Source organism: Rousettus aegyptiacus, unplaced genomic scaffold (genome assembly GCF_014176215.1).
Source record: "Rousettus aegyptiacus isolate mRouAeg1 unplaced genomic scaffold, mRouAeg1.p scaffold_m13_p_7, whole genome shotgun sequence".
Classification (NCBI taxonomy): domain Eukaryota; kingdom Metazoa; phylum Chordata; class Mammalia; order Chiroptera; family Pteropodidae; genus Rousettus; species Rousettus aegyptiacus.
Window position 1 is genome coordinate 33,849,511 of NW_023416310.1, and position 27,048 is coordinate 33,876,558.

The window sequence follows — 27,048 nt, forward strand, 5'->3', positions numbered from 1 at the left end:
TGTTTGCAGCATGCTGTGTTTTCTGGACTCCCCACGCTGTGTGCATACTGTCCATGCTCTTTCCTGGTTTCTGACTATACCTTCATCCCCACATCGCTCCACTGTTGCTGTTGAATTCCTGTTGTTGCTGTTGAATACTTAGAAGGACCCTTTCACTATGACCTTGGTAGGGATGTGGGATGTTTTGCTTTGACATTGCCCTAAAAATTAAAAAGTCCCTGATATCCACATTCTTAGAAACCCGAATGAAGTAATACCTTATAGCATTAATATTTCTTTGTACACAGACTAGTAGGAACTTTTGCTTCTCGCCCTCTTTTTGTTTTAAGGGACAATGGTGTTAACACCATTAAAAAATTATTATATGCTTACATTCTCGTTAAGGACTTATTTTAAGCTTAAGGAAAGGATTAACACTTTCTCATTGAGAAATGTGTGGAAAGCAGTTGGTAATCTGAGGGATAAGTCAGTAGTAGGAAAAGATTCTTAGGGGGCAAAAGGTCGTAGTTGGGTTTACTCAAGAGTCAGGTGTGGTGAAGATGGGGCACAGGTTGGTTAGCTGCCCAGAAGGCTGCGGTGTGGCTTGTTCTCAGTGGTCAGCAGGTGGCACCAGATAGCCAAAACCAGTCTAGAGAGAGGTGTGTGATGGTTAGATTTCACCTGGGGTTGTGTGAAATCGCTTTCTATGCTTTCAGAAATTTGAAATTACTAGCACTTTTACATTTTCCCCCTAGAGACGGCAGCCTCCAAGGCCGAACTTTATAAAAGTCTTTGATATTGATCTAGTCAAGAAAATTAACCATCTCAAAGTTCAAACGACAATATCAAGTTTTATGACTCCAAATGTTAAGAGCAACTGTAAGATCACTCAATAGAATATACTTACTGGCTTAGGTTTTTGAAATATTTTGTTTTTATGAAATCTTATAAATACATTGCTAATATAGTTGTTAAAATTAGTTTATCTACTGACAAATTTATGTTGTTGGGATTGATTATGTTTGCCTGATGGGAATGCAGGATTTTACACCCAACAAGGATGTTTTTGTGTGAGCAAAGATGTGTGACTATTTGAGTTACAGATGTATGGCTCACTTGTAAGGTGGACACAGTGCTTTTTCCTTAGAAATATGTAGAGTGTGTTGGTGATGTTCTTGAGTAGCTTGGGATGAAACAGCTAATAACAAAAGGGAAGGCAGTTTTGTGCTCTTCCACCAAAAATTATACCGATTAAGGTGCAGTTCATTTGTTTCAGCTTAGTTTACCATGAGAACTTGGTTGCATGTGACACTCGTGGTTCTGTGCTAGAACTTGAGAAAAACTACATTTAAAGCACAGTGAGAGAAGTGTTTCTTTTCTGCATGTGTGGTTTTATTTTCTTTGTATGGTGATATCTGTGAGGGGAAAAATCAACTCTAGTGATTATTTTGTGGTTGCTGGTGGTGGTCAGGTTTTTTTAGTGCACAAACTCGAGAAATGAGGCCTGCTCACTCTGGCCTGTGTGCATGTTCTTGGTGCACAGTGAATGAGACTTTCACTAAATAAGCATATGGTAAATTATTGAATCTTAAGATGAAGAGTGAGACAGGATGGGAGGGGGGCGGACAAACAACCTTTTCCTTGGGACTTCCTCCTCCTCTTAACTTACCTAGCTAGCTTTGTTTATAAAACATATAGAAATTTAAACACACAAGTAGGAATTAAGAACTCATTCTTGCTGAAAATGTGTTTTTCCGCGCAGCACCAGGATTTATCTTTTAAAAACATAACATCCAGTGGTGTCACTTATTAGCTGAAAATCCTGCAGTGCCTTTCATCGCACTTAGGTTCACAGAGCCCTTTGTGGTCTGGTCCCACCTACCTTTCCAACCTCATTTCCTTGGCTCTCCCCATGCCCACTAGACAGACTCCAGCCTCACTGACCTAGTCATTTCTCTAACAAGCAGTGGGTGTCTCACTGTAGAGCTTTTACACAGCCTGTTTCCTTTGCCTGGAATGCCATTCCTTTTGCTCAGGGTGTGACTTGTTCCCTTTTGACATTGGGATCTCAGTTTAAGTAAACACTGACTGAGAGAGGTCTTCCCTGACCACCAAATCTAAAATGTGTTCTCACTCACTTTCTATCATATCACTCCACTTTTATTTTCTGGGTGCTGTTTGTCTGGCTCCTCCTACCAGGACATAAGCTTGACTAGAGCCTGATCCTTGTTCTTGTTTACTGTTAATCTCTAGCATCTGGAACTGTCTGAGATGGAGTAAGTCCTCAATAAGTTCTGGATGAATAATAGTTGTATTTAGGAAGCCATATTGAAAGCTAAACGTATTTATTTCTCTTAATTTTATTAGGTATTGTAATAAACTGAAGACAGCAGTGGGCCAAAAGTTGAGGCCTAGGTTTTTGTTTCGCATTTATCCCTATAAAACATTGTGTGACCATGCGTGGATCCCCGGGGTGTGGGTAGTGAGAATTCATAGCATCACCGCAACATAAATTATTGCACCCATTACTTATTGAATATTTACTGTGCGCCGATACTGCCCTTGGTGCCACACATTTGCTATCTCATTTAATCTCAGGCATCAGTTTGCTAATATGTAAATGAGATGTTTAGATGAAATGATCTGTTCTCTTATATAACATTTTATGAATTTCCAGGAGAAGCTTAAAGATTATAGTTTATGTTGACACAAAATAGAAATAAATGAGTTCATTCAGAAGCCCCAAGTAGCTGTTCATCTAGCTCTGATAAAACTTTAAAATTGCAAAGTTTATTTTTTTATCATTTATTTATTATTTTATTTTATTTTATTTATTTATTTTAGGTGAGGCAACCCTTGGTTGACCTCAACAGATTACAATGACCTTATCAGTCCCTTATTTTTTAATATTTCACACCTACAGCACCTGGTCTCCCTGGTGGTCTCCCATCCAAGTACTAACCAGGCCTGACCCTGCTTAGCCTATGAGATCAGATAGGATCGGGCTTGTTCAGGGTAGCATAGCCATAGACTAAAATTGTGAAGTTTAAATTTTAGAAAGAAGGAAGAAACTCATCCTTTGTTGGGCATTCATTATACTCAACACTCTCAACAACTTATAGAGTTATCTTCCCTCTTTGATGGTTGGGGAAACTGAGGGTTAGAGATGTTCAGTACCTTGGCCAAGGTCACACACATGTTTTGAAGCAATGCTGAAAGTTCAAAACCAGCTTTGCTTGACTCCAGAGACCTGTTCTTGACCAGTGTAAATTGTTTTACCTTCTACTCACCTTTATCCCAGTAGGTTTTGTGAGGTTTCTGCCCTCTTTAGATGACTAAACAGGTTTTTCCTTGTCTTTCTCACAGAATCCTAGGGAGGAGCTGATGTGGAGGAGCCGCTGAGACAGTTCAGGATGACGACCACAGTAGCCACAGACTACGACAACATCGAGATCCAGCAGCAGTACAGCGATGTCAACAACCGCTGGGACGTGGATGACTGGGACAATGAGAACAGCTCCGCAAGGCTCTTTGAGCGCTCCCGCATCAAGGCTCTGGCAGGTAAGTGTCCTTTATACTCTGTCACAGAGGCCCAGGATGCCTTACAGTTCCTTTTGAAATCATTCACCCTGGCTCCCTTACAAGACTGGCTCACCTCTACTTAAACATGTCCCATGAGAGCAAGCTCACCATTTTATAAAGTAACCAGTTCCATATTGGGAGAACTGTCAGTCCTAAGTCCAAAATGATGCAGAACAGAGGGGTTTTTATAACAGTTTAGCAAGAGCTGCCCTAGAATTGTAAGAATTACTTTTATTTTTGATGCATTTTACGTTTTAAAATAATGAAGCATAAATATACAAATTAAGCTGTGTACTTAGTGCCTGCGACGTATTAGTTGACCTGACCTGTTACTATAGAGTATTCACTTTGAGTGATCAAGGTTAGTTAGTTTCACCTGCAAGGGTTTTAGATCAAACGGACTAGCTTAATATAAGGGCACATTTAATGCTATAACAGGTAAGTTTGCCATTGATTCATTAAAATTAGCAGAAACACATCCTCTCATTGTGATTTCTCTCTCCCTCGTTGCTGCTGAATACCTAGAACACACCTTCACCATGGCCTTGGTTGGGGTGAGGACTGTTTGCTCTGAAAATCAGAAAAGAGTTTTGTCACAACGAATACTCAGCAGTACTGAATCAATTTAAACCAAGGGTCATAGTGGAGTTTATGCAAGGTCTTGCATCTGTACTTTGAGATTTCAAGTAAAATGGTTTCCAGGTGAGAAAAGTGGGTTTATGATTTTTTTGTTCTTAATGTAATCATAGTCATGACTTAAACAGGTAAGTTTATTGTTGATTGTGAATATAGCTCACTTTTTTGTTACCTATACAGTGTAATTTGATTTGAGGCGTGTATCATTTTAAAGACCTCTTGATTGTATGCAAAAGGAAACCTAACCCGAACTGGTTTAAATGACAGAGTTTATTGATCAAATAGACAAATTGGTCTTCAAGCAAGAGTTACTCCTGGTGTTAAATGGTGTGATCAGTTTCTTTCTGCCCGCTTCTTGGCTTTACTCAGTAGTGTGGACTCATTTTCAGGAAGGCTCTGAGAACACTGTAGTCCCAAGATAGGTGCCCTGGGTCTCAGATCTGTCTGTGAGGGCATCGAGCAGAAAAGAGCACCTCTGCTCCCCAGTACTTCCACCACAGTCCTGGGACCAGTCACACTTAAGTGTTTGATCTTGACGACGTGGGTCCTGTGCCTGTCTGAGAACCTTTCTCCAGTTGGAATCAGAGAAGAGGATATGCTGATTGACATCAGCTAATCAGGACACACTCCAGGAGTGAGGAGGTGGTAGGGAGAGGTCAGTTCCACCCAAATCGATTAGGTAGAAAATTTGGAATATAGTAGGAGGTAGGAAGAGGGAAAATGATTTTGGGAATACAGACAATTAAATGCTACAGGAAAATTATTTAGCTGCCTTAAAATAATGTTTCTTCAGTGGTGGTGATTCGAAGATCTTTCTTGAGCTTACCTGATCTGAGGACATAAATGAATGATTAACCAGATAGTCACTCTAGAATTGGAGCTTTGTTTTCCAGCTTATTCATTAACATGGAACCTTATGAAAACCATGATTCTGACTTGTGCTAGTGGATTGACTTTTTACATCTCTTACCTCTTTTTCTCACATCTTCATTTGAGCCTTTAGACCAGTATGATATTGGTGGCTAGTTATCTTTGAACATGAGCCATTTACTTTCTGTTTCTAGGCTACTGTGTCTTTTGTTCCTTTTAAGGAAAATTGTACTTGAAAACTGCAGAGCAGCTTCTTGTTCTTTGTATCTGTTCTTTTCTACAGTTCCAGAGGAGATGCCCAGCTGTCCTTAGTATTGATCAGTTATCCTTAAACTTCCTAAGATGTCTTTCCCTCTATGTTATTTAGGTCCCTGAACTATTGTAGTTATGCTGATAATAGCACTTTATATGATACCTACTGTGTGTCAAGCACTGTTCTAAATGCATTGCATATATTAACAGTTAATCCCATAACAACTGTATGAGGAAGACTGTTCTCTACAAAATATGAATGGCAAAACTGAGGCACAGAGAGATTAAATAGCTTGCTCAAGGTCATACTGCTTATAAATAAATAGTTGAAGGCAGAGTGGCTCCAAAATATGTACTATTTTTCTACATTCAGTAAGATACAAAATGTCTCAAAGCTCATTGGTGTAGAGTGTTGATAATGGGTAATTCAAACATGTTAAAAATTTTTCTATTAGAAGGCTCAGGAATGCATCCCGTGATCTAGAAGAAGATATGTGTAAACATGACAAATTAGTGAAAAGAAAACATGCCGCCTCCAGGTTAAAGATATTTCTCTTTTCTCAAAATCAATTACCAGTCTTCTACACCACCTCCACATTAAACTATATCTTTACTATATCTCTATATCTGGATTCACTGAAAGCATTTGATATTTCAAATGCTTTCAGTGAATCCAGAAGGTATCAGGATAACCATGTGTTTATTGGAGGAAATTATCTTCCTTATTATCTGACTTCCCAGTTCTTGGAAACAAAAAAAATCTCTGCGCTCTCTGGGAATTTTATATGCGGATAGCAAGAGTAACATAGGAGTCCAGCAGTGTCTAGAACAGTGGTTCTGGAATTTGAGTGGGCATCAGAATCACCTGGAGGTTTTGCTAAAGCACAGATTGCTGGGCCCACCCCCTAGAGTTTCTGATTCAGTAAGTTTAGGATGGGGCCTGATTTGCATTTTTAATGGATTTCCAGGTAATGCTTATGCTGCTGGTCTGGGGAATCACATTTTGAGACTGATGTAGAGTATTGATGGTTGTCTGCTCTGCTTTCTTGAGTGTCTGGGACCATTTGTCTAGGCCTAGCTACAGCCTAGGGAGAATTAAGGTCTCGAACAGTTAATTCAACAGTTATCTTAAAGATATAGTTTAATGTGGAGGTGGTATGGAAGACTGGTAATTGATTTCGAGAAAAGAGAAATATCTTCTTGTCCCCTATAGAGAAGTAGCATAGTGATAGGCTCAGCATGAACTTTCTGTTACCTATGCATGTTCTGAAATGGGAAGTTTTCCGTTGGAGCAGAAGAAATATACTTATCAAGCGTCCTGTCCCTCTAAGGCACTCTACAGGTTTAGTCTTCCCTAGACTTCAATCTGAATTCTGACGTGATTTACAAAAGACATTAACAGTGTAGTGCATCTTGTGTTGGTAGTGTAACTGCTACCTTGTGTTGTGTCCTTTACTAAGTGGCTTTAAATGTGTGTATCTCTGAGGAAATAAGGTGAGGTAAACTACTTCCTACTTCATCTTTAGGAATTGCTGTTAACAGTGGTATAGTAAGAAATAAATTTTGTCTTGTCTCCAGTTCCTGACACAGAGTTCCTAAAACCCTTGGAATTTCCTGAGTGGCTTTTTTATTCTAAAGAGTCTCTTTCCTCATACCTGGATTTATGCTAATGAGGTGACTTAGGGTCTGTCCCCTTAGTACTGGACCCTGATCACTGGAGACACCAAGTAATTAGAAGGTGGGAACTTTCAGCCCTACCCACCAATCTCCTGGGAAGGTGGGGCTGGAGATTGGGCTTAATCACCAGTGGCCAATGATTTAATCAACCATGCCTACATAATAAAACCTCCATAAAAACCCCGAAATGTGATTGGGTTTGGCGTTTGGCGAGCTTCTGGGTTGGGGAACTTAATCACTGTACTGGGAGGTGGTACACCCTGACAGGGCATAGAAGTTCTGGGTCCTTCTGTACTTTGCCCTATGTACCTGTTTATCCATTTGGCTGTTTATCCTGGGTTGTCCTTTATAATAAACTGGGAAACGTAAATAAAGTGTTTTCTTGAGTTTTGTGAGTTCTAGCAAATTATTGAACCTGAGGGGTGGGAGTGGTCAATGAAACTGCCAAATTTGTAGCCACTCAGTCACAAGTACAGTGGCCCGGCACTGGCGACTGGCATCTGCGGTCGTAGCCGTCTAGTGGGACAGAGCCCTTAACCTGTGGAGTCTATGCTAACTCAGGTAGTTAGTGTCAGAATTAAATTGAACTCTTGGACACCCTTCTGGTGTCAGAGTATCAGATTCAGATATTCCACAGGGAAGATGTGTAATATTTTCTCTGGTGTGTGTAACATGTCCATTTAACAACCAAAAAAAAAAAAAAAAATGTAGGAATCAGGCCTGCAACCACTTGTGAAATGCCAGTTTATCATTGCAAAGATGAAAGAGTCTGGAGCTGGTTCATGTCCATTGCCCAGTGAGCTTTGAATCATTCCATTCTCCTTAATTTTGCTTGAAAATCTGACTCATATCTCAGTCACTCATCACCCCTCCTGCTCCTCAGTAGTTAGAAACATCAGAGAGAAACACCAAGTGGAAGCATAGGGAACTGAGCTCTCCCGTCTTCATAGTCTCTAGGCATCCCCAACTTTTCTGGCACCAGGGACCGGTGCTCTTATGAGAATCTAATGCCTGATGATCTGGGGTGGAGCTGAGGTGGTGACGTTGGGGAGTGGCTGCAAATACATTTGGTGGGGGAGGGTTGGGGACGCCTGGTCTACCTAGAGCCTCTCCTAGTAGTGGAATTTGAAAACAGAAACTTTTTCTCAAAGTTAAGAAAAGCTTCTTCAGAAAGCATTTTCCTCACACAAGTTGGGTGAAGAGCGAGTCTCTCAAATCTTCAGCTTGTAAAAGTTCAAGACTTAGGCATGTTTTAGAAAATAATTAAAATTATTATTGACAGTAGCCACATGTTCAAAAATTTTACATATACAAAGCTGGTAAGATATATACTTATGCCTAAAATTGAATGTTCTACCATTTACAGTTCAGAAGGAAGATGAGAACATTGATCCATCATGTTGTATAGCAAAGAGATTATGGCATGCTGATTTAGCCTGGAGGCAGAGAGCTGTGAAGTGATTTTGATGCATTCTGTAAATGATTTCCCACATCCCATGATGGCATACACACATTCCTGACCTCTGACCAAATTACCTCAGTAGTGTGGAACACGTGGTGAGAAGGAAAGTAATTCAGAATAAGCCAGACTTCTGGGAAACCAGCATTTTATTTGAAATGAAACATAAAACTTGAATCTTTTAAGAAATGTAAATACTAAATGTTTTTGTTTTTATTTTACAAGTGATAGGTGATTATGGTTGTAGGTTATATTTTATGGAATCAACACAAATTAGGGGAAGCAGGAAAAGTAGTCTTCTAAGAAGTACAACATTAAGTGTGAAAATATTGATAAAGTAATTATAGTTAATACCTTATATCAATACTCAAACAGTGAATTTAAAAAATTGGGAGGATATATACCAAAATATTCACTGTTTATTTCTGAATGACTTTCCTTTTTTCTTACCTGTATTTGAATTTTTTCCTGAAAGAAAATCCGAGCTATTTTGTAATTAGGAGGAAACATCTTAACGTCCAATGTTACATTGAGAAGTTTAGATTAATTTTTTTCCCAAAAAATAAAGGCATATAAAGGTGGCAGGAAAAAGCTTTCATATGAATGAGCATTAAAAAAGAGACGAATTTAAACAGAGATTACTCTGAGAGTTGTCACTCAACATTTATGAGATAAAATTTTGGGCAAGAGCCTTTCTGCTAAGCTATGGACATGCAGAAGAAATTGGCTGAGTTTACATGGTAATGGGGAACTCAAAGACAGCTGATAGCCATAGGAAGATGAGATAAAAGCACCTAATTGTTTCTTTTACATTACATGTGTAAAGAATTATTATTGGCTGTATGTATAGGCCAGACTCCTTTTAAACGTAGTCATTTATTTGAGTGACCAAGAATTTTGGTGACGCTTTTAAATTAGCTAAAGTAGTGATTTATTTTAAATATTTAGATCAGTGCTTTCCAAAAGAAATGTAACACTAGCCACATGTAATTTTGTTTTCTAAGTAAGATATTTCAATTAATCAATTATGTAAAATATTATGCTGTCACCACATAATCAGTGTAAAAAATTATTAATGAGATGTTTTCCATCTTTTATACTAAGTCTTTGAAATCCATTTTGTATTTTACTACCCACATTTCGCATAGTAGTTGCATGTGCCCAATGGCTACCGATTGGGACAGTGAAACTCAATTGCTTTCACATAGACATTTCTATTGGCTAAAACTTTATAGATCCTGCCAAATAAATGTGAGCCTTAAAATACCCATCAAGTATTTGGTCTTGGGTCTATTAATGAAGCAGTTAGTAGTTGGCCACTTGGCTAAATGTGAATTTCAGTTTTGAAGAGGGATAATACATCAACTGAATTATTATTTTAAAAACAAACACTTCTCCTTTTTGTGCTTTCCAATGCTAAACTTTTATCAAGTGGATGCAAGGTAGCAACAAAGATACTCTACAACATCTATAACGTTGCTCTTTCAGCTGAAAAACTTTGCATCCTCCTCAAGCACTGTTTTTGGCTACAGAAGACCCTGTACCACATTTGTTTAAAAATGCATATTCCAAGGTCCCCCCAGCCTCCTACTGTGGGAGGGAGCACAGGAATCTCCATTCTTAATGCCTACAATATACTTTGAGAAACACTTTCCTGGGACATGACCTAAGTGTCCTCACTTAATATTCAAATGCTGTTACCCTTGAGTATTCCTACCTAAGTGAATCAACTCTTTATCTTTCTTTTAAAATAGTAATCTTTCTTTTCCTCAGTAAGCAGGTCACAGTTTATGTTTTGATATCTTGACACCTAAGAAGGCGTAATATTCTGCTCAAATTGAGTATAGTGCCGTCTCCTGGCAGGGAGAACACACATTCTTCCCGTAATCCCTGGCCTCACAACATCCCGTCTGGGTGGATCCTTCACCAGGTGGAGATGATTAAGTGCACCTCCCCCCCCTCACTCCAGAAGGGTGGAAAATTACAAATTACTCTAGGCCTAAATTAGCTCTCTAATGCTAATTAAAATTAGTGGAGACAGTTATGGATAAAAATATTCAGGCCCAGGGACTGAGAATTAGAGTAAAACATGCCATCACTTTCTCCCAGGTGACTGCAAATTTCCAGCTATCATTGAAATTATGTGCTTAAATTATTTACTTAATCCCAAATGGATAGACGTGCACATAGATGGAGGGTATTTAGTTTAAAACCATAAAAGATTTTTAAGTTTACCTTTTTTTTTTTTTTTTTGAGAGAGAAGTCTTAATGTCTTTCCTACCTGCCATCATGAGTTTTTAATTAGTTGGTCTAGATACTGGCTTTATATTTTTTATAATCTCCTATAGCATGATGGTTTTACTTAGATACTTTCCCATGGTATTTAAATTGAATATTAATTTAAAATGAATATATGTATATAATATTTTACTTTTACTTTTTTCTAGTAAAAGTACAGAGCCAGCTTTTGAATATGTAAAGAGAGCTATAAAACATAGTCCGGAATTGTCTAAAATAGGAAGATAAAACCTATTTACATGAAACATTAGCTAAGCTTGTGTAAGTGCCAAGAATGTAGTGTAGGTAATTAGTGCCCTAGTAATTTAGAGAAAACGATTGATCTCAAGAGGAAATAAACCAAATTCGTTTTAAAAGGATGAGTTGAGTAATGTAGAGACTTTGGAACTTGGAGAGAGAGAGACTGGGCCTTGAACCACAGCTGCTTTAGTTTCCTCTGCAGCAAAATAGAGACTAGGCTGCAGATCTCTGAGGCCCCCTCTCATTAAAACAGAAAGTCTGTGTTTGGCTTCTCAAAGTGATACACTACCTGAAACTTGGACTCATTCCTTGAAAAATAAGCTAGAGCTTTCCTTATTCCCATACCCATAGCCCTGGTCAGATGCCCCAAGGGAAAGGCTTCTTGCATGATGGAATGGATTTTAATAGTCAGGATCAACAGGAATTTCATAGTTACCCATTATTTTCCTCATCCACTCTTGAGACTGTTTCCCTAAATGATTCATTATTTGGGATTATTTGTGAGAGGGCCACAGTCCATAGCACATAGTAAATATACCACCCATTATTCGTGAAATCTGAATCTGAAAGAGCATTTCATATCAAAGAAGTTGATGAAAGCTACTGAGGAGAAAGTCTGTTTAGGTCATTAAATGCAGTCCCAGATTATACCCTCGGTTTATTTTCCGTACACATGTGGCTTCAGTAGTTCTCTGACCATAGGAATGCTGGGATGTTTTCTTTCATTTTTGGGTTACTGTTTCCTCAGGTTTCCATCTCCTCCCTTTCAGCTTACTGCTGCCGGGGTACTCCTTACCCCTCCCCACTTTTGAAATTAGGTTGGATTCCTGCTACTGTTCCTCAGATTCTGTCCTCACCTCTGCAATGGCCTAAATCTTATAGCACATGAGGCGAACAGTCCTGGCTGGGAAAACAAGGCTGCTATTCCTCTCCTTTATTAACTCTCTTAACCATACTATATTCTCTCTTCCTAACTCACCCCCATTCCTGCCCCTCAGTCTTCTAGAGCCCAAGTTCTCATTCCTCAGTCACCTCAGGGAATTTCTCTTGATCTTCATTCCCTTATTCATCTCTTACTTCACCCTTGGCCTTTGTCTTTAATGCCTTTTCCTGCCTGACCAGAATATTTTCCTTAAGTCAGTCTCTTTTGAGGGACTCCAACCACCATTTTTCTGAGAGTCTCAGATGTTTATAATGGAACTTAGGGAATATCCTCTGTTTTGCTGGGGATTGCCTGGGTAAGCAAAAGAGTAAAATTTTATGATTTTCTCCTCTCTTATGCTTATCTTGGTGCTCTCTCTGTGTGTGCGTGTGCGTGTGCGTGCGCGCGTGTGTGTCTGTGTGTCTCTCTCCCCCGCCCCCAAATTGTCTCTTAAGTATCAGCTTTATTGAGATATAATTCACACACCATAAAATGTACCCCATAAAGTATACAGTTCAGGGGTTAATATACTCAGAGTTGTACAAACAATCACAACTAATTCTAGAACATTTTTATCATCTCCAAAAGAAATCCCATACTTATTAGCTGTCACCTCCATTTTTACCTCCTGCTAGCCCTGGGCAACAGTGATCTACCTTCTATTCTGGACATTTCATGTACTGATTCCATTTCATGCTTTTTGTGACTTATTCTTTCGCTTAGCAAAATGTTTTCAAAGTTCATGTCGTAGCTTACATTGGTACGTCATTTCTTCCTTTGCTCTCTTATGTAAGTAATACTGGGAGATTTGTGAAAAAGAACAGAAAAAACATTTTGTGCAAGCTACTCAACATCATAATAGTGTGATTTCTATTTGGCAGTTTCCTGGAAACAGGTGGCAGACCTGTTGTGGGCATCTGAAAGTACCCTACTGGTGGGTATTCGGAATCTTACATGGTCATATTTGTTGCTTTTATTAAATTTACTTACACAATTTAACTCTTTTGCCAACTTTTTACCAACATAGACCTGTGAGCAGGTACCATCATAGGAAGAGGTACAGAAAAACATAATTTATATACAGGGCATTTATAACATCCTATATACTTTAAAAATGAAACATGTCATATGGGAAGAACAAATTGAAAATGTCAAAATCGATTTTATATTAACAATGCAATTTAGATATCTGAGGTTTTATTTAACTACCATTTCAATGATACATTCAAGTTAATTTTCTAATTTGTAGAGAAAATTGATGCTAAGTAGATACTAAAATACGTTTTGATTTTTGACACCAAGATAGTTAGAGAAGATGGTTTTGATTATTAAACTATATATTAGTCAGTAGTTTTGACATAACCACATTAACTAGTAATCAGGTGGGAGAGGTCTGAGTAACAAGCATTTGGTCTGTGTCTGCTGATTGGCTTCTCTGAAAAGAATCCTGCATTCAAAATTATTTTGGTTAGTCCTTTTTGGTTGTCAAGAACAGAGCTTCACTTGAGTTATCTGAATTAAAAAAAAAAGATACGTGTGTGGTAGAGTAGGGGAGGAAAGGTGGAGAGTTATTGCAAAGCTTCAAGAGCATGAGATCCAGAAATCCATTAATGACTGAGGCTGCTGTAGGGCTGGGGGCCATTCACCACCTTTCAGATAGGCCATGAGCCTCATTCTTTGGCCCTCTGCAGAGTAATAGTATCTGTCCCCTCATAACTCAGCTCACACATGGCTTTGGTGTACTGTAATTTGAACGCTACGTCCTGACAATCTTTTCTCTTTTGACCTCATTGCTAAATGACTCAATATCCTGGTTTTCTCTAGTTCAAATTTCTGTGAGGTTGAGCTTGGAGATGAGGCTATGATTTGCCCAGATAATCTTTTTATATCAGGTTATGAATGACTAGATACATACAAATAATTACTTTTAGAAGAGGTATTCACAACACTGGTGAAGAGCAGACAGCTGTGTGTAAAAAACATACCAGCCCCATCCACCTAGGGCTTAGAGGGCATCTGGCTGGCATTTGGAGGCTGTGGTTGGCATTTCTAATGCAGAATTCTGGCATGGTGGAGGAAGGTACTGCATATTAGGACTTTTGGGGAAAGATAATGGGGTATCTTGTCTGATCAAGGGAAGAGCTAAACAGCCAATGTGAGGAAAAGGCAGGGTGCAGACAGGCCTGGAACAACAGAAATTAAGGCTTTCTCTCTCTCAATTTCTTGCTTTTGTCTCTGCCTCTCTAGATGGTCTTCCAGATGACAGGAAATATGGTTACCATCTTCCCCCTGGAGTTTGCTGTCCATCACTTTCCCCATTTTTCAAGTTCCATTTGTAAACATGGGGGTGTTTGATAGAGAGGCTGTAATTTACTAGGCTTTAGATGGGGGCTACACCTGAATCAGTGAACTGTGATGTGGAGTATGGAGGGATGTAAGAACATGGCAGCTCTTCCTGGAGCCTCATGGAGCTGTTCCCGATAAAGGGGTAGGTGCTGGGCAGATGACAATAAGTAATATCAAATGTTTGCAACATGTTTTCAGATAGAAGATGTTCTTAATTAAGACATAAAACTGTTTTATAAAATGCAAGGTGATGTTCACTGTTGACTAATTGTTTCCTTTAAAAAAAAGCATTCAATAATGTATAGTTTCCTTTGAGATCTTTGAAAAAAATAAAGTTAACAAAGATAAACAAACGTTAGCATTTCAATCTTTCGAATATGCCTCTAATAAGATGCTTTAGTTTACACCTAAGTTATTAACTGATCAATTTTGCATGATGATTTCATGCCTTGAAAACAGTTTGTCCCATTCCTTCTTCTTGGGGCCTCAAGGACCGGCACCATTTGTAGAGTATTATGGGCACCCAGTAACAGTATCATTCCAAATTTTTTAGCAGTATAATGAGGTAAGCACCATATTAGCATATGCTTTACTCACATGTAATCTATTTTTGGGACACAGATTGTGTGTGTAAAACAAGCAATGAATGGATATATAAGTATGCCAATACTTATCCCAAATCCAAATCTTAGCTTTTTCATTCTCTTATTGATAAACATGTCCATTTTCCACAATTAGGTAATCATCAAGGGAATTTGCTGAGCTCTAAGTTTTGACCTCTTTCTTGCATAGCTGTGAATTTCAGAACTCTAAGGCGTGACATAATTGGGTGACGGGCACATGTTATTGTGTGAGGCTGATAAAAATTTTGCCACACAGGTTTAAATTTCTTTAGACTCCTGAGATTTCTTGAATATGTATGTGAATTGCATTTTATTTGTCACATGATTGTGTCTGTAGGCATTTTAAGAAACAGATGGACTGGAGACAGGGAGACTCTGTACCCTTGGCCAGAACCCCAGGCCCTCCCAGCATTACATGTTACCCACGGGATCGCCCTGTAAGTCTTCAGGAAACCCAGGCTCTCCCCACTGTCTCCAGTCAGAGCCCCCAGCTACTCCATGGAGCCATCTTGCCTGTGTGGTCTCCACTGACCTTTTCAAGAAACTTATTTAGCCTTTGTTATTCTGTACCCTACTCCCTGAATCTTATTAGTTTCCAGTGAGTGCTCGAAGTGGGTATATCCATATTCTCCCTCTAGCTGACAGCTAAACTACTTGAAGACAGTCACAAGGAGTAATATTTCTTTGAGCATTCCCTACAGCGCCCATGTAAGTCTGAATGCAGTTAGATACTTTTACATTGTGTATTACAACGCGATGCATTCTAGAAAAAGAAAAAAATCCTGCAATAGTGGACAGTGAATGTTTTCCCTTCCCCAAACCCATCCCCATCCCTAAAGGTAATTCCTTTTAAAAGTCCGATGCATATATTTTGAGTTATTTTCTCTATATATTATTGAAAACACTTTTTTCCTCTAGTAATAAACATAAGAAAGACCGGCTGATTGTTAGAATGAGTTTAACCTCTCTCCCTGGGAAGAGGTTAAACTCTTAGGTTTTCATTCCTGCAGGATCTGATCTCACTGTTATAATATTAACTTTATGGAGATGCTTTTGTATATTGGGACATTGTAAGCTGGTGCAAACGATTATAGTGGGGATGGAACTTACTTTACACAGCCTTTACACAATGCTCTCTGTTTGGCCCCTGCCCTTTTTGTGCTGTATTGTCTGCTCCTAGGGTTTTACCCTTTTTGTTGGAAAGAGCTAAAGCTAAAGATCTCTTTAATTGCCCATTCCCTCAGGTCTCTTCAGTGTTTCTAGACCTCTTCCCTCTTAGCCTTCTATGTTTCCTGATCCTGTAGGCACTTTTGAGGGAATGGGGCATCTCTAAAGAGGTCAGCCTGCAGCCTTCCTTTGTTTTCCTATGTGTCATCTTTAGCCTGGAGCAGATGCCTGCATTTGGCATTTGATAATTTAATGGTTCATTACAAATTTATAAATGCTAGGTACAGTTTTCCTCCTGGAATCCTTTTTTTGTGACTTTATGGATAGAGAATTTGGTGAATGTGGTGGCCAACCATGACAGGGAACGAAATGCTGTAATTGTAGTATATGGTTCCTAGAATACTTCCATTTTCCTGTGATAACTCTAAAGGCCATTCATCTGTCCCTCAGGCTAGGATAGGAATAGACTAGAGTGCTGTTGTCATTGTTGTTGTCTTAACTGATACATAAATTAAGCCTTATATGGTTAACACCAACAGAAACAATCTAGTAACTTCCTAAATCTACAGAGCCCCCACGTTGAGAGCCATATACTTTAGCCATCTTGGTCTGGAGGTCAATTTTCACCTTTTTCTCTAGCCAGTAATAGAACTTTGACAGTTCCGTGTATTGATAGTGCCAAAACTGTTTTATATACTGAGTTTGGAGAAATAAATTTACAGACCAAATCTCTTAGTTCTGTATATGTCTCTACTATGAAAACACAAAATGTTAATACTTGGACCTGCTCGCTTGACAGGGGATTAGTGTACGCTTCCAGCTTGTGCACTGAACACACCATCCATGGAATTGTCTCCTAGCATTTGAAGGAAGGCCAGCGTTAGTAGGAATGCTTGTAAATAATGTAGAGGTATTCAAGACTGCCTTGAGAAATACGGGATGGAAGGGAGGCAAGGTTGGAGGACACATTTGATACTACTTCGAAACCCAAAACCCTGGCACTGAATTAACAGGTGTGCTTGTGTGGCTTTCTTTGTGCATTTAATCAGCCATAATCCTAAAACGTGCCCGTGTGTGTGTGTGTGTGTGTGTGTGTGTGTGTGTTAAACTCCCTCACATCTGGGAACCATTTCACTTGGCACACCCAACACCATTATTGCCTGAAGTAACTTTTATCATGGAGAATGAAGTTTCTAATATTTAAAAAACTGAATCATGTTGATCTAATCTATAACTGAATTATGATTTTGAAAAGAAAAATTTTGAGCACAGTGTTGGTAAGAAATAGTTTCCATGGCAACTGAGTACATATGTAGGATATTTATGTGTGTATACATAGCATTAAAATTTCACAAAATAGTGTTCACTTGTAGTACATGAGATGCCCTGATATTTTCTATTCTGTTCCATTTTTTTAAATGCTGATATTGATCCATAAATTGAATTTAATAACTAATGGTGTTGGAAAACTCTTTGTTAGCAGGTACATTTAAAAGTACTTCTAAGTAGTCCCTATTTTTAAGCTCTGTGAATCATAATTATGTGATTTGACATTTATCAAATATATGAAAGGTCATATGTGACTTTTTTTTTGCTTCATCCATTTATTAGTGAATGAACGAGTGACATGTTTATTGAGCACCTACTATTCTTCAGGCACTATGATTATAGAGTTGGAAATACAGAAATAGGTGATTAGATGGAAACAAGTCTGTGGTCAGCAGAAAAGATTTATAGCTTCACAGAAGAGAAGTAATGGTAGTAGATGGAATGGAATTTTAGGCTAAGCAAACGGTGCTGTTAATGGCATGATGGTGCCCGGGTCTCTTAGGGAGCCATGTGCAGGGTGCAGAAGGAGCTTAAGGTGGAACTGTAGGAGTGGACAAGTAGGGCCTTGAATGTCATACCAAGGAATTTAGTCCTTATCTTTTTGGACAGTGATTTTCAACATTTAGCATAGGAGAATTTTAATTTTCAAATAGAATTTTATTTGTTACTTCAGTATGTAAAATGGCAAACTCCAAATCACCTTGATGGACCGGAGTGGCCTACCCTCAATTTCTGTCCCTGGAACTCCCGAGGCCCCTAGTGACTTAACCTGAGAACCACTGGTATGGGTTCAGGGAATGGTAGGATCCGACTTGAGTCTCCATAGGAGCCTGCTGGGAACACTGAGGAGAATGGCTAGAGAGAGGGAAGCCATTTTTGAAGATGGTCATGATTTTCCAGGGAAGAGACAAGGAGGAGGCCCTGAATCTGAGGAGGTGGCAAAGGGCTTGAGAGAGCAAGGACCTAAACTGCTGAATTGGAATCCTCAGGACTTGCTCTCCAGTGAGCTGTGGAGAGTACTAGAAAGCCAGAAGGGAGGAGCATGAGTTTGGTTTTGGTTATATTAAGCCTCATGTCAAGTTTTTCTTTTGGGTCCCTGTACTTGAGGTAGATGAGGGTCGTGGGGGTGCAATTTGGTCATGAATCTACAAGGCAGACCACTGTTTAGAATTTTTTTTTTTTTTTTGGCTCTATCACATGACCTCCAGTTTTCAGGATTATGCCACATTTTCCATAGTTCATATTTGTCAGTATTCTCTCCAGCCTTTGGAAACTGTATGGGCCCTAAGGCGCTCTCAGCCTGCCTGTGCACATGCAAGTTGGGGCCTGAGCTCCCGGATGTTCCTGGTTCAGACATCCAGGACTGCCCATCTCAGGGCTGATGCTGAGATAGGAAGAATGGCTTTAGATGCCTGGGGTCTGAGAGTAAATCTCTGCTCTGCTACATAACCAGCTGTAAATTAGTGGGCAAGTTACTTCTGTAGGCTGAGAATTATCATTTCTACCTTGTGGGATTGTTGTGAGAGCTTAAAATGATGTAGAAGGTGCCTAGCTCAGTGTGTGGACACAGTAGGCCTCTGTGTGAGGTGTTAATTATAACATTCTATTATGAAAATAAATCTTCTGAAGAGAGAGCTCCCCTCCTCTCCTGCAAGGAGGCCTTCCATACTGAGAAATATTACATTAATGCAAGGCGGGAAGATTAGAAATCAAGGTGGAAAAGCAGGACCATTCAAAAGTCACATGTTCTTATGGCCTAAAGACAGTGGTGACCCATGGTTTGTTTGCTATCGTGTTTAAAGGGTATTTATGGCTCTCAGGCCTTCTTCCGGAGGTCAAGAAAAGCACCAAAACAGACTTTTACTTTTTTAATTTTAAAGAAATAGTAGGTTCTTTGCATTTTCACCTCCTGTTACTGCATTTACCAGTTTGAAGTTTGTACTCAGTTCACATTAAAATGATTATAACCCTAACCATTGATTGAGAGATGATTTAGGGGGAAAGTGCAATACAAATATTTTTAAACTTTTCTTAGAGTAGAAGTTGAGAAATTATTCTCGCCCACCCCCCCCACCCCCCGCCCCCTGCAAGATTGGAGAGAGAGAGAGAGAGAGAGAGATGGAGATGAGAGCGGGAGACCTGTAATCCTTGGAGGGAGGGGGCCGTGCTCAGCATAGAAAATCCAAGTCAACTAGGCTGACTCTACGGGAAGAGGCTGGTTCTTCATGGGGGTTATTTAGCTTTAGTGCTCTCTTCCTCTTTGTTGAGACAGCTGTAGTTTGGTATTGGGGGATAATAAAGAAGAAATAGTACTAGATTTTCAGGGGGATTATTTTTAATACTTAAAATTTGTGTATCACTTTCATCTGGGAGAAGATTATAAAAATATTACTATCATATTAGGAGCTGTCTTTGGTAGGGGGTATTACACACATTTTACAGATTTCAACCTGAGATTTTCTGAATTGCGTTGTTTGTCCCAGTCTGCATGCCTTAGTGGTACTATAAATCAGAGGCTCCTGCGTTCCAGGGTGGTTCAAAGCCTCTAATGCCTATTTTTGACCTGCCTTTTCTAACTCTCTTGGAAATTGCTGTCCTTCACATAAGTATTTGTAGGCCTCTGAATGCCCTTTAATTAATGGAGGAAAATAATCTTATATCTCCCCCTACAATTACTTCATATTAGAGAATTATGAATAAGACTTTGAGATACCGGGGAACTTGGAAGATTAGAACTGTTGGAGGAACATAAATTAGGGCCAAGTTTTTGGTTTTGAGACATGAATACTCATTTGATGACGTCAATGATGACTGAGCTTATTAAAACCTTTCGCACTAGAGCCAGACATTACCTATGTTCAACAGGGAAAAGCTGAGAGTAAGAATCAGATATTTTACGGTATTCGTTTTGTTTTTGACTGTCAAGCACAAGAGAAGGGTGACTAGTTTAAAAAGAGAGGCCTGTTGACCTACATAAAAAAAGGGTCAAATATTTACTTGAGTTAAATAATATAATAAAAGAATTATAAGAAATGGAGATATAAAATATAGCTAGCTGTGACTGTTGGTAGGTTGTACAAAAACTTGAAAAAAATTTTTTGAAAAGGGTTATGTTTTTAATTAAGAAAGGGTGAAATTAAATAAGGAAGGTGTCCTAAGACCCCACCAAGTGACAGTCATAGCTGAATATTTCATTTAACGTGTCTGCTATTCTATTACTACTCTTGTTAGGGAAAAGCCAGCAGCTGAACATTGAAGTCTAGGGAAAATGTTTCTTGGGTCAGAAAGCTTTTTTATGGCATTTACAAAAGTGGCTTCAGATAGGAGGCCACTATCAGTACTGTTACTATAGTCAGGAGATCTAGGTGCTGCTGGGCTTGGCTAGTTGAGACTTTAGAGAAATCACCTAGCTCCTCTCAGCCTTGGTTTTCATCATTCAAAAAACGAGGAAGTGGGCTGGTTAGATAGTAAGTGCCTTTAGGCCTCTAGTTCTATGTGCACTCCCGAGGAGTTAGCAGGCTGCCTTCCTGTGGTTACCAAGGTGAGTTTGGCCTCTTTTACTGGTGGTTTCTGTGTGCACAAAGAGACTCGAACTGTGTGTGGGTATAGGGAAGATAGCAACCTTTGTCCTTCTCCAGGAAATAATAAATGCCATGTGACTGACTCAAGTCCTAGGCTCTTGTTGACTTTTTCTTGTTAACTTTTTGTTTGATGAATCAGAAATGCAGGCTCTTGGAGAGTATTAACAAGACTTTGATTATAACCACTTCAGATTACAGGCTTTTTTTTCCTGTGTAATGATTTTTGCCATTTGCCCTTCCATAATCTTTAATAGGAAGAATGGAAGGACAGAGTTTTTAATCAGTAAGAACCTAGTCTATTGTTTCCTGAGCCCTATTGATCTAAAATGATTCTTAACAGAAAACCGTGTATATGTCCACATTGATAGGATACCAATATTCTTTAGCTGGCTGGGCAAGTGTAAATCTTTCAGTATAGTTGGTGGTGGAACATCACAAAACCTTAGGAATACAGAACACCTGTCTATTTAATATCAGCCAAGGTGATCCTGTGTGCAGGGGGGTCAGTGTATGCGCGCACACACACACACACACACACACACTCAAATCATGTGAGTACATGCCCGCTTAACTATGATGTGTTATTATTGACTGTTCCTAAACTACCAATTGATTACTTTTGTGTTTTGGGGACCCTATCTAAAGATGGTGACTGGAAAAGTTTTTGAACAATTTCATGAAGGTTGGCATTGTAGAGATCACAGGCCTGACCCTAGTGGTAACTCTTGTGGTAAATGGAGGTTTCTCTATAGCACTATATACAGATGTGAAGCTTGGAGACAATTTGAAGACAACGCCTAATTTATTAGGCCTTTTGTTGTGAAGATGAGAGTTGGCAGGATTCCTTGAAGTTTTTTTTTTTTCCTTTAAAGATTGAAGATAGATAGGTAGAGGGATCCTTGTATCGATCCAAAGTATTTGAGAACATTCTATTTGAGCTTTATAGTCATAAGTATTGTTATGTAGCAGATCTCTGGAACTTTTTCCTCCTGCAAAACTGAAACTATATGTATGGAACAACTAACTCTCCAATTCCCCTCCCCCCAGCTTCTGGCAACCACCTTTCTACTTTCTGTTTCTATGAGTTTGACTCTTCTGGATACCTCATATAAGCGGAAACATGCAGTACTTATCTTTTGGGGACTAACATTTCATAAAATGTCCTTGTAATGACTTAACATAGTGTCCTCAAGCTGCATCCATGTTGTAGCATGCGATAAGACTTCCTTATTTTTTTTAAGGCTGAGTAATGTTCCATTGTGTGTACATACCACATTTTCTTTATCCATTCATTTATCAGTGAACATCTGGGTTGCTTCTTCCTTTTTACTGTTGTGACAATGCTTTGGTGAACAAAGAGCGTGCAAATATTTATTTGAGATCCTCCTTTCAATTCTTTTGGATATATACCCAGAAACGGGATCACTAGATCATATATAATTCTAGTTTTAATTTTTCAAGAAGCCATCATACTGTATTTCACAGCAGTTGCACCATTTTACATTCCCACCAACAGGTTCCAGTTTCTCCCCATCTTTTACTACAGCTTTTATTATGTTATTAAAATAAGCTGTAGTGGATAGAAGTCATCATCATGATCACAATTCATGTTTTTCCTGGTAGATGGTAATTAAAAGAGTAATAGAAATTGTTATGAAAAGGTAAATGGAGAGATGGTTATAGGTGAGCATGGCATGTTTTAGATAAAAGCTTCTTAGTTTCTCTCTGATCTCACTTCATTCTTTACTTGTCATTAAAATTTCAGTTATGAATAAATCTATTTGCTGTATGTTTTCTTAAGATGCCCCTGAATAAACTGCCTCAGAATATCATAAGAATAATGAAGAAAAGCCCAATACAGAAAACTGAGAAAGGATCTTTGAATGAGAATTAATCGGGACTGACTATGTGTTTGGTTCTGTGCTGGGCTGAGAGGATGAAATCGAAGCTTCCAGTACCATAGTCTATGTCCTCATTCTCTGTACCTGGTACAAGTTGGACATCATAAAACATGGAAAAATATGGATCATCTGCCACTTATACACACCTGTCGGTTCCAGCATGGTATTAGATGCTGGAAGGTGAGGCGGGAGAAGGGATGGGAATGTGCTTTTTCTGATTTTGAGCCCTGGGCCCAGGTCATTGACAGAGACAGAAGGAATGAATGTCACTTCCTTTATCCTCAGCTTCCTCTACCTTCAGGTTTGCTCTAGAAAGGAGAGAGGCAGCAGGAATTCAGAAGGCCTGCTTTCTAGTTTGTGGTATGCAGTGACTTATATTGTATCACTGGGCATGCCGCTCTATGCCTCATTTTTCTTGTCTGTAAATGAGCTGGTTGGCTAAGGTAGATGAATTTTGAAAAGGACCTTCTTGACACCTGTTAGCAGTACTGGTTCTTATTGTGAAGGATTGAGGTATGGACTAAGGGGTGTTACATTAAGTGGAGTAGGCACTGCAGTTCACCATGTGGCGCCAGCTCCCTCACAGAGCTTTTGCTGTGTTCAGGCTTCTGAAATGGTTAAATGGCTTTGGAACAACTGTTTCTTAGCGGATAGTGGGTTAGGGGGTGTAGAGTGAAGGTTACGTAAGGTTTGCATCTGCCCTAAAACAGATAAGTGATATGTTTCCAAGAGCATTATATCCAGAGGATCTTAAGAGACTCTATTTTAGACCTGTTGGTTTTTAGGGAGAACACTGGAAAGGCCAAGGGACTGGCTCAGGGTCATAAGGCCAGTCATTGTCAAAAGCTGAGACTGGAGTCCATAGTTTACTTCTCTTGAGTTCGTAACTGGTGCACTTTTCATTATTTTAATTAGATAGATAAGACTGGTGCACAAGAAGAGATAAGCAATACTCTAAGGCAAAGCATGATAGGTGCCAGACAAGGGGGGCTGACAGCATGCTGATATAGAGTTTCTGAGAAGGAGCAGTCATCCCAGCTGGGATAATCTGGGAAGCCTTCCTGGAAGAGGGAAGTTTTGAGGTGGGCTTAAAAGATAGGTGGACTTTAGACCCAAGAGAGGGGAGCACCAAAAGTAGAGGCTTGGAGATGGGAAAAGTTCGGCTGGAGCAAAAAGACAGGTAGGAGGAAGGGATAATGACTGACAGTTATTGAGCATCTACCTTGTGTCAGGCACAGTGTCATCTCACCCCGAGTGGTGGAATGACATCCTGACCATGCACTTGTATGTGGACCTCACTTCTCCCCACCTCATCTGTGTACTTCAAACTCGTCCTCCTTGGAGTAAGTCAGTAATACTTTGGTCTAGTGGGAAAATTCCTGTTTGAAAAGGAGGAGGACAAAAAAAAAAAAAAAAAGAGGAAAAGATTGTCTGTTTTTTTGTAAAAAAGGTCTTAGACATAGTTGATAGTATTTAATTCTTTTACAGTAGGCCTGGAGCCTGCCTTCCATTTAATGGCAGCTGGCGGGCCTTGGCGCTCCTGAGTGACCAGGCTGACCATGAATTATTCAGGGCCTGTGCCCAGTGAGTGGCTGCCTAGCAAAGTCCTGTGGGAAGGAGGCTCTGCTATCTCACTGGGAGATCAGCAGAAGCTCAGGTGCTAAGGAGGAAGAAGTGACTGCACTCTTAAAATATTTCACATTTTAACAAGCCAGGGCTGCATGCATTGTTCCATAGCTCTGCAAGTGGGTGATCAGGACCTGTTTTTTAAAGAGCAAGAAATAATACTCTCTACCCCCAATTAATAAATAGAATAATCTATGCTCTCATGTTAGCATGGTACATGTTGGCAGGGATTTAGTTAGAAGTTACATTAAAATTGCAGGTAATGTGGCATAGCAACAGAGAGCACTGGTGTGGAAGAAACCCTGCTCTGCTCTGTTCTTTTTTCAGCCAAGTAGAGAAATGCTGTTGTTGATCCATTCAGAATGGTACTTACTGAAACTATAACTTTCACTAAGCACATTTGTTACATGCTACCCATCTTTGTATGTGTGTGTTCATGCGTGTGTGTGTGTGTGTGCACGCGCGCGCGTGCGTGTCCTATTTCCTCAAGTAGGTTGAAAGTGCCTGTAGAGAAGTCACTTCTTACAGCATCGTGGGTCGCTCTGATGGGCGGGGCAGAGAACATGTTGCATGGGTTGACTTTTGCTCTCTGTAGACCAGAAGGTATGGGGCCCGTGTCCTGATGATGAGGTTCGCATCCCTCCACTCCCTCCTTCACTCCCCTTCCCTCTCCATGTGCCTGTACAACCTACTCTTTTCAACTTTTCTCATCACAGCCAGTCTATATTAAGCTCCCAGAGAAGGTAACGAGTAGGAATACCTGAGGGCGGGGTCCAAAGGCCTATTTTCATGAAGAATAGATTTGTATTTCTTTTCCTGTTTCTTTCCCATCAGCTGTGCTGCTACCAGGAAGAACCATCTTCTCACTGTCCCATCTACTTGCTTACAAAACTCAGGCCTGATGCCTCTGAACACCTCTCTGTGTGTGTCGGCCTTTTCCCTCCCTCTTAGAGGTGGGAAGCAGAACCAGAAATCCTGGGCAAGAGCAGGCCTGGCTCCACCTGCATTCCTCAGATGTTCTTTTCTTTTGAACTACTCTACCTGCAGTGGAGGAGCCCAGTCTTGGCTCTGGCTGGTGTTACATTCACAGGCATAGCAACACCTGTTTGCCAAAGGTGGGGCCTCCAGACTGGAGCATACTTTTGTCCATACAGGGAAACTTTGTTGGTGTAGATAACAGACAAATAAGAATACAGGGGTAAGGTTTGCCTGGGGTAGAAAACGACATTCCTTCCCCAGGACCTTGGATGCTGGTTACCTAAGTGTAACTTGCCATTTTTCTCCGCAGCAGAGATATCAGTGCTTTGTATTTAATTTTGCTGTGTCTGAACCAGAAGCAGGAAAGGGGTGTGAATGGAAATTAGATTTGCCCGGATATTTTATATTCAGCCATATAACTGTATAATTTTGTGGGAAGTGTGTGAATGTATAAGGAGAAAGAGAAAATCATATCCTCCAAGGAACAGAGATAGCAGTTGCTGCAGATGGAAAAATACCTTTAGCCTTCTTTTTAATTTTTCTCCTAGTTATTTTAAGTCTGTGTCAAATCTGATAGCCCCACCTCAAACAAAAATTGGCCTTTCTAAAAACATGGGCTTGTTCTAAAGTGAGTATTGTGTTCTTGCTCTCTCTGAGGTATTACTGCTTCTCTGTCTATAAAATATGATTTCAAGTGTGCCTTTCCTAGTGCATAATGGGGTGAGTTAAAGAGAAGGGAATGGGTTTGCATGTACTTCTTGGGCGGAGGAATGGTCCTGCCATTCCAAACTGTCTTTGTCCAGAAACCTAAAGAGGTGAGCACTCTGGTTCCCAGCCTGAAGTCAGTGATTCCACATGAGACCCACAGCATCCTTCACCTGGTAGCCTCTTTGGTGAAGAGATGTCCCAAGGTGGGGTAGATTTAGTTTTTGAAATTGCTTCTCTGAGAAGTTTAAAAATTACTGATCATAGCTGCTGGGATAGTGCTAAGATCTGGAAACAGCAGTAGAGAATGGCAAAGAATTTGGCACAACAGTTTATATGTGAAACCGTTTTGTTTTCCTGTCTCTCCCTGTTCCCACCACTTCTTTCCCAGATCTGGGGTTGGTTTTTCAAGTCCCTGAATGTGTACAAATCCCATCATATTTTAGTATTTGGTCATCCTCTCCCAGACATTTTCAGTCTTGTTAACGTTTAGATCTTCAGGAAGTGGACATCGCATAGTTTACCCTTTCAAGCCTGCTGTAATACAGGAAAAGCATTCGTCTTTTTTCCCCCCTTTCTCTTCTCTCTCTCTCTCTTTCTCCCCCCACCTCCCACCCCTTTTAACCTATCAGACTACATAAAGCCTTTTAGAACAGAGTCTTAATCCCACCCCTCTAGTGTTTCCATTCACATGTTACATGCTAAATCATAATGAATCTTAGTGTACACGTCCACCAAATATGAGAAAATATATCAAACCAAATCATACAAGACAATGTGAAGCCCATTCACAACAAGAGAATCCTCAAAGTAGTATCTTTTGCGTGAACTTGCAAAAACTGTGCCTGACCATGTTGTAGAGGCTTGCTTGAGTTTT

The 27,048-nt window shown here is 39.7% G+C and overlaps 1 protein-coding gene, 1 long non-coding RNA gene and 1 pseudogene across 3 annotated transcripts in view; 2 read left to right on the forward strand and 1 right to left on the reverse strand.

The window, feature by feature from the left end:
* The window catches only part of SPTBN1 (spectrin beta, non-erythrocytic 1), a 180,130-nt gene that overhangs the window by 46,253 nt on the left and 106,829 nt on the right, over window positions 1-27,048 (forward strand). For both annotated transcript variants that reach the window (XM_036224202.1, XM_036224203.1), the window contains exon 2: window positions 3,346-3,540. In XM_036224202.1, the coding sequence (XP_036080095.1) occupies window positions 3,393-3,540 (148 nt within the window). In that variant the 5' untranslated portion in view covers window positions 3,346-3,392. The remainder of the gene's footprint in view (window positions 1-3,345; window positions 3,541-27,048) is intronic.
* On the reverse strand, window positions 2,894-3,011 carry LOC118606208 (annotated as a pseudogene).
* LOC118605083 lies at window positions 10,499-26,925 on the forward strand. Its single transcript, XR_004951888.1, has 2 exons — window positions 10,499-15,830; window positions 15,866-26,925. It is a non-coding gene; the product is annotated as an uncharacterized LOC118605083 (long non-coding RNA).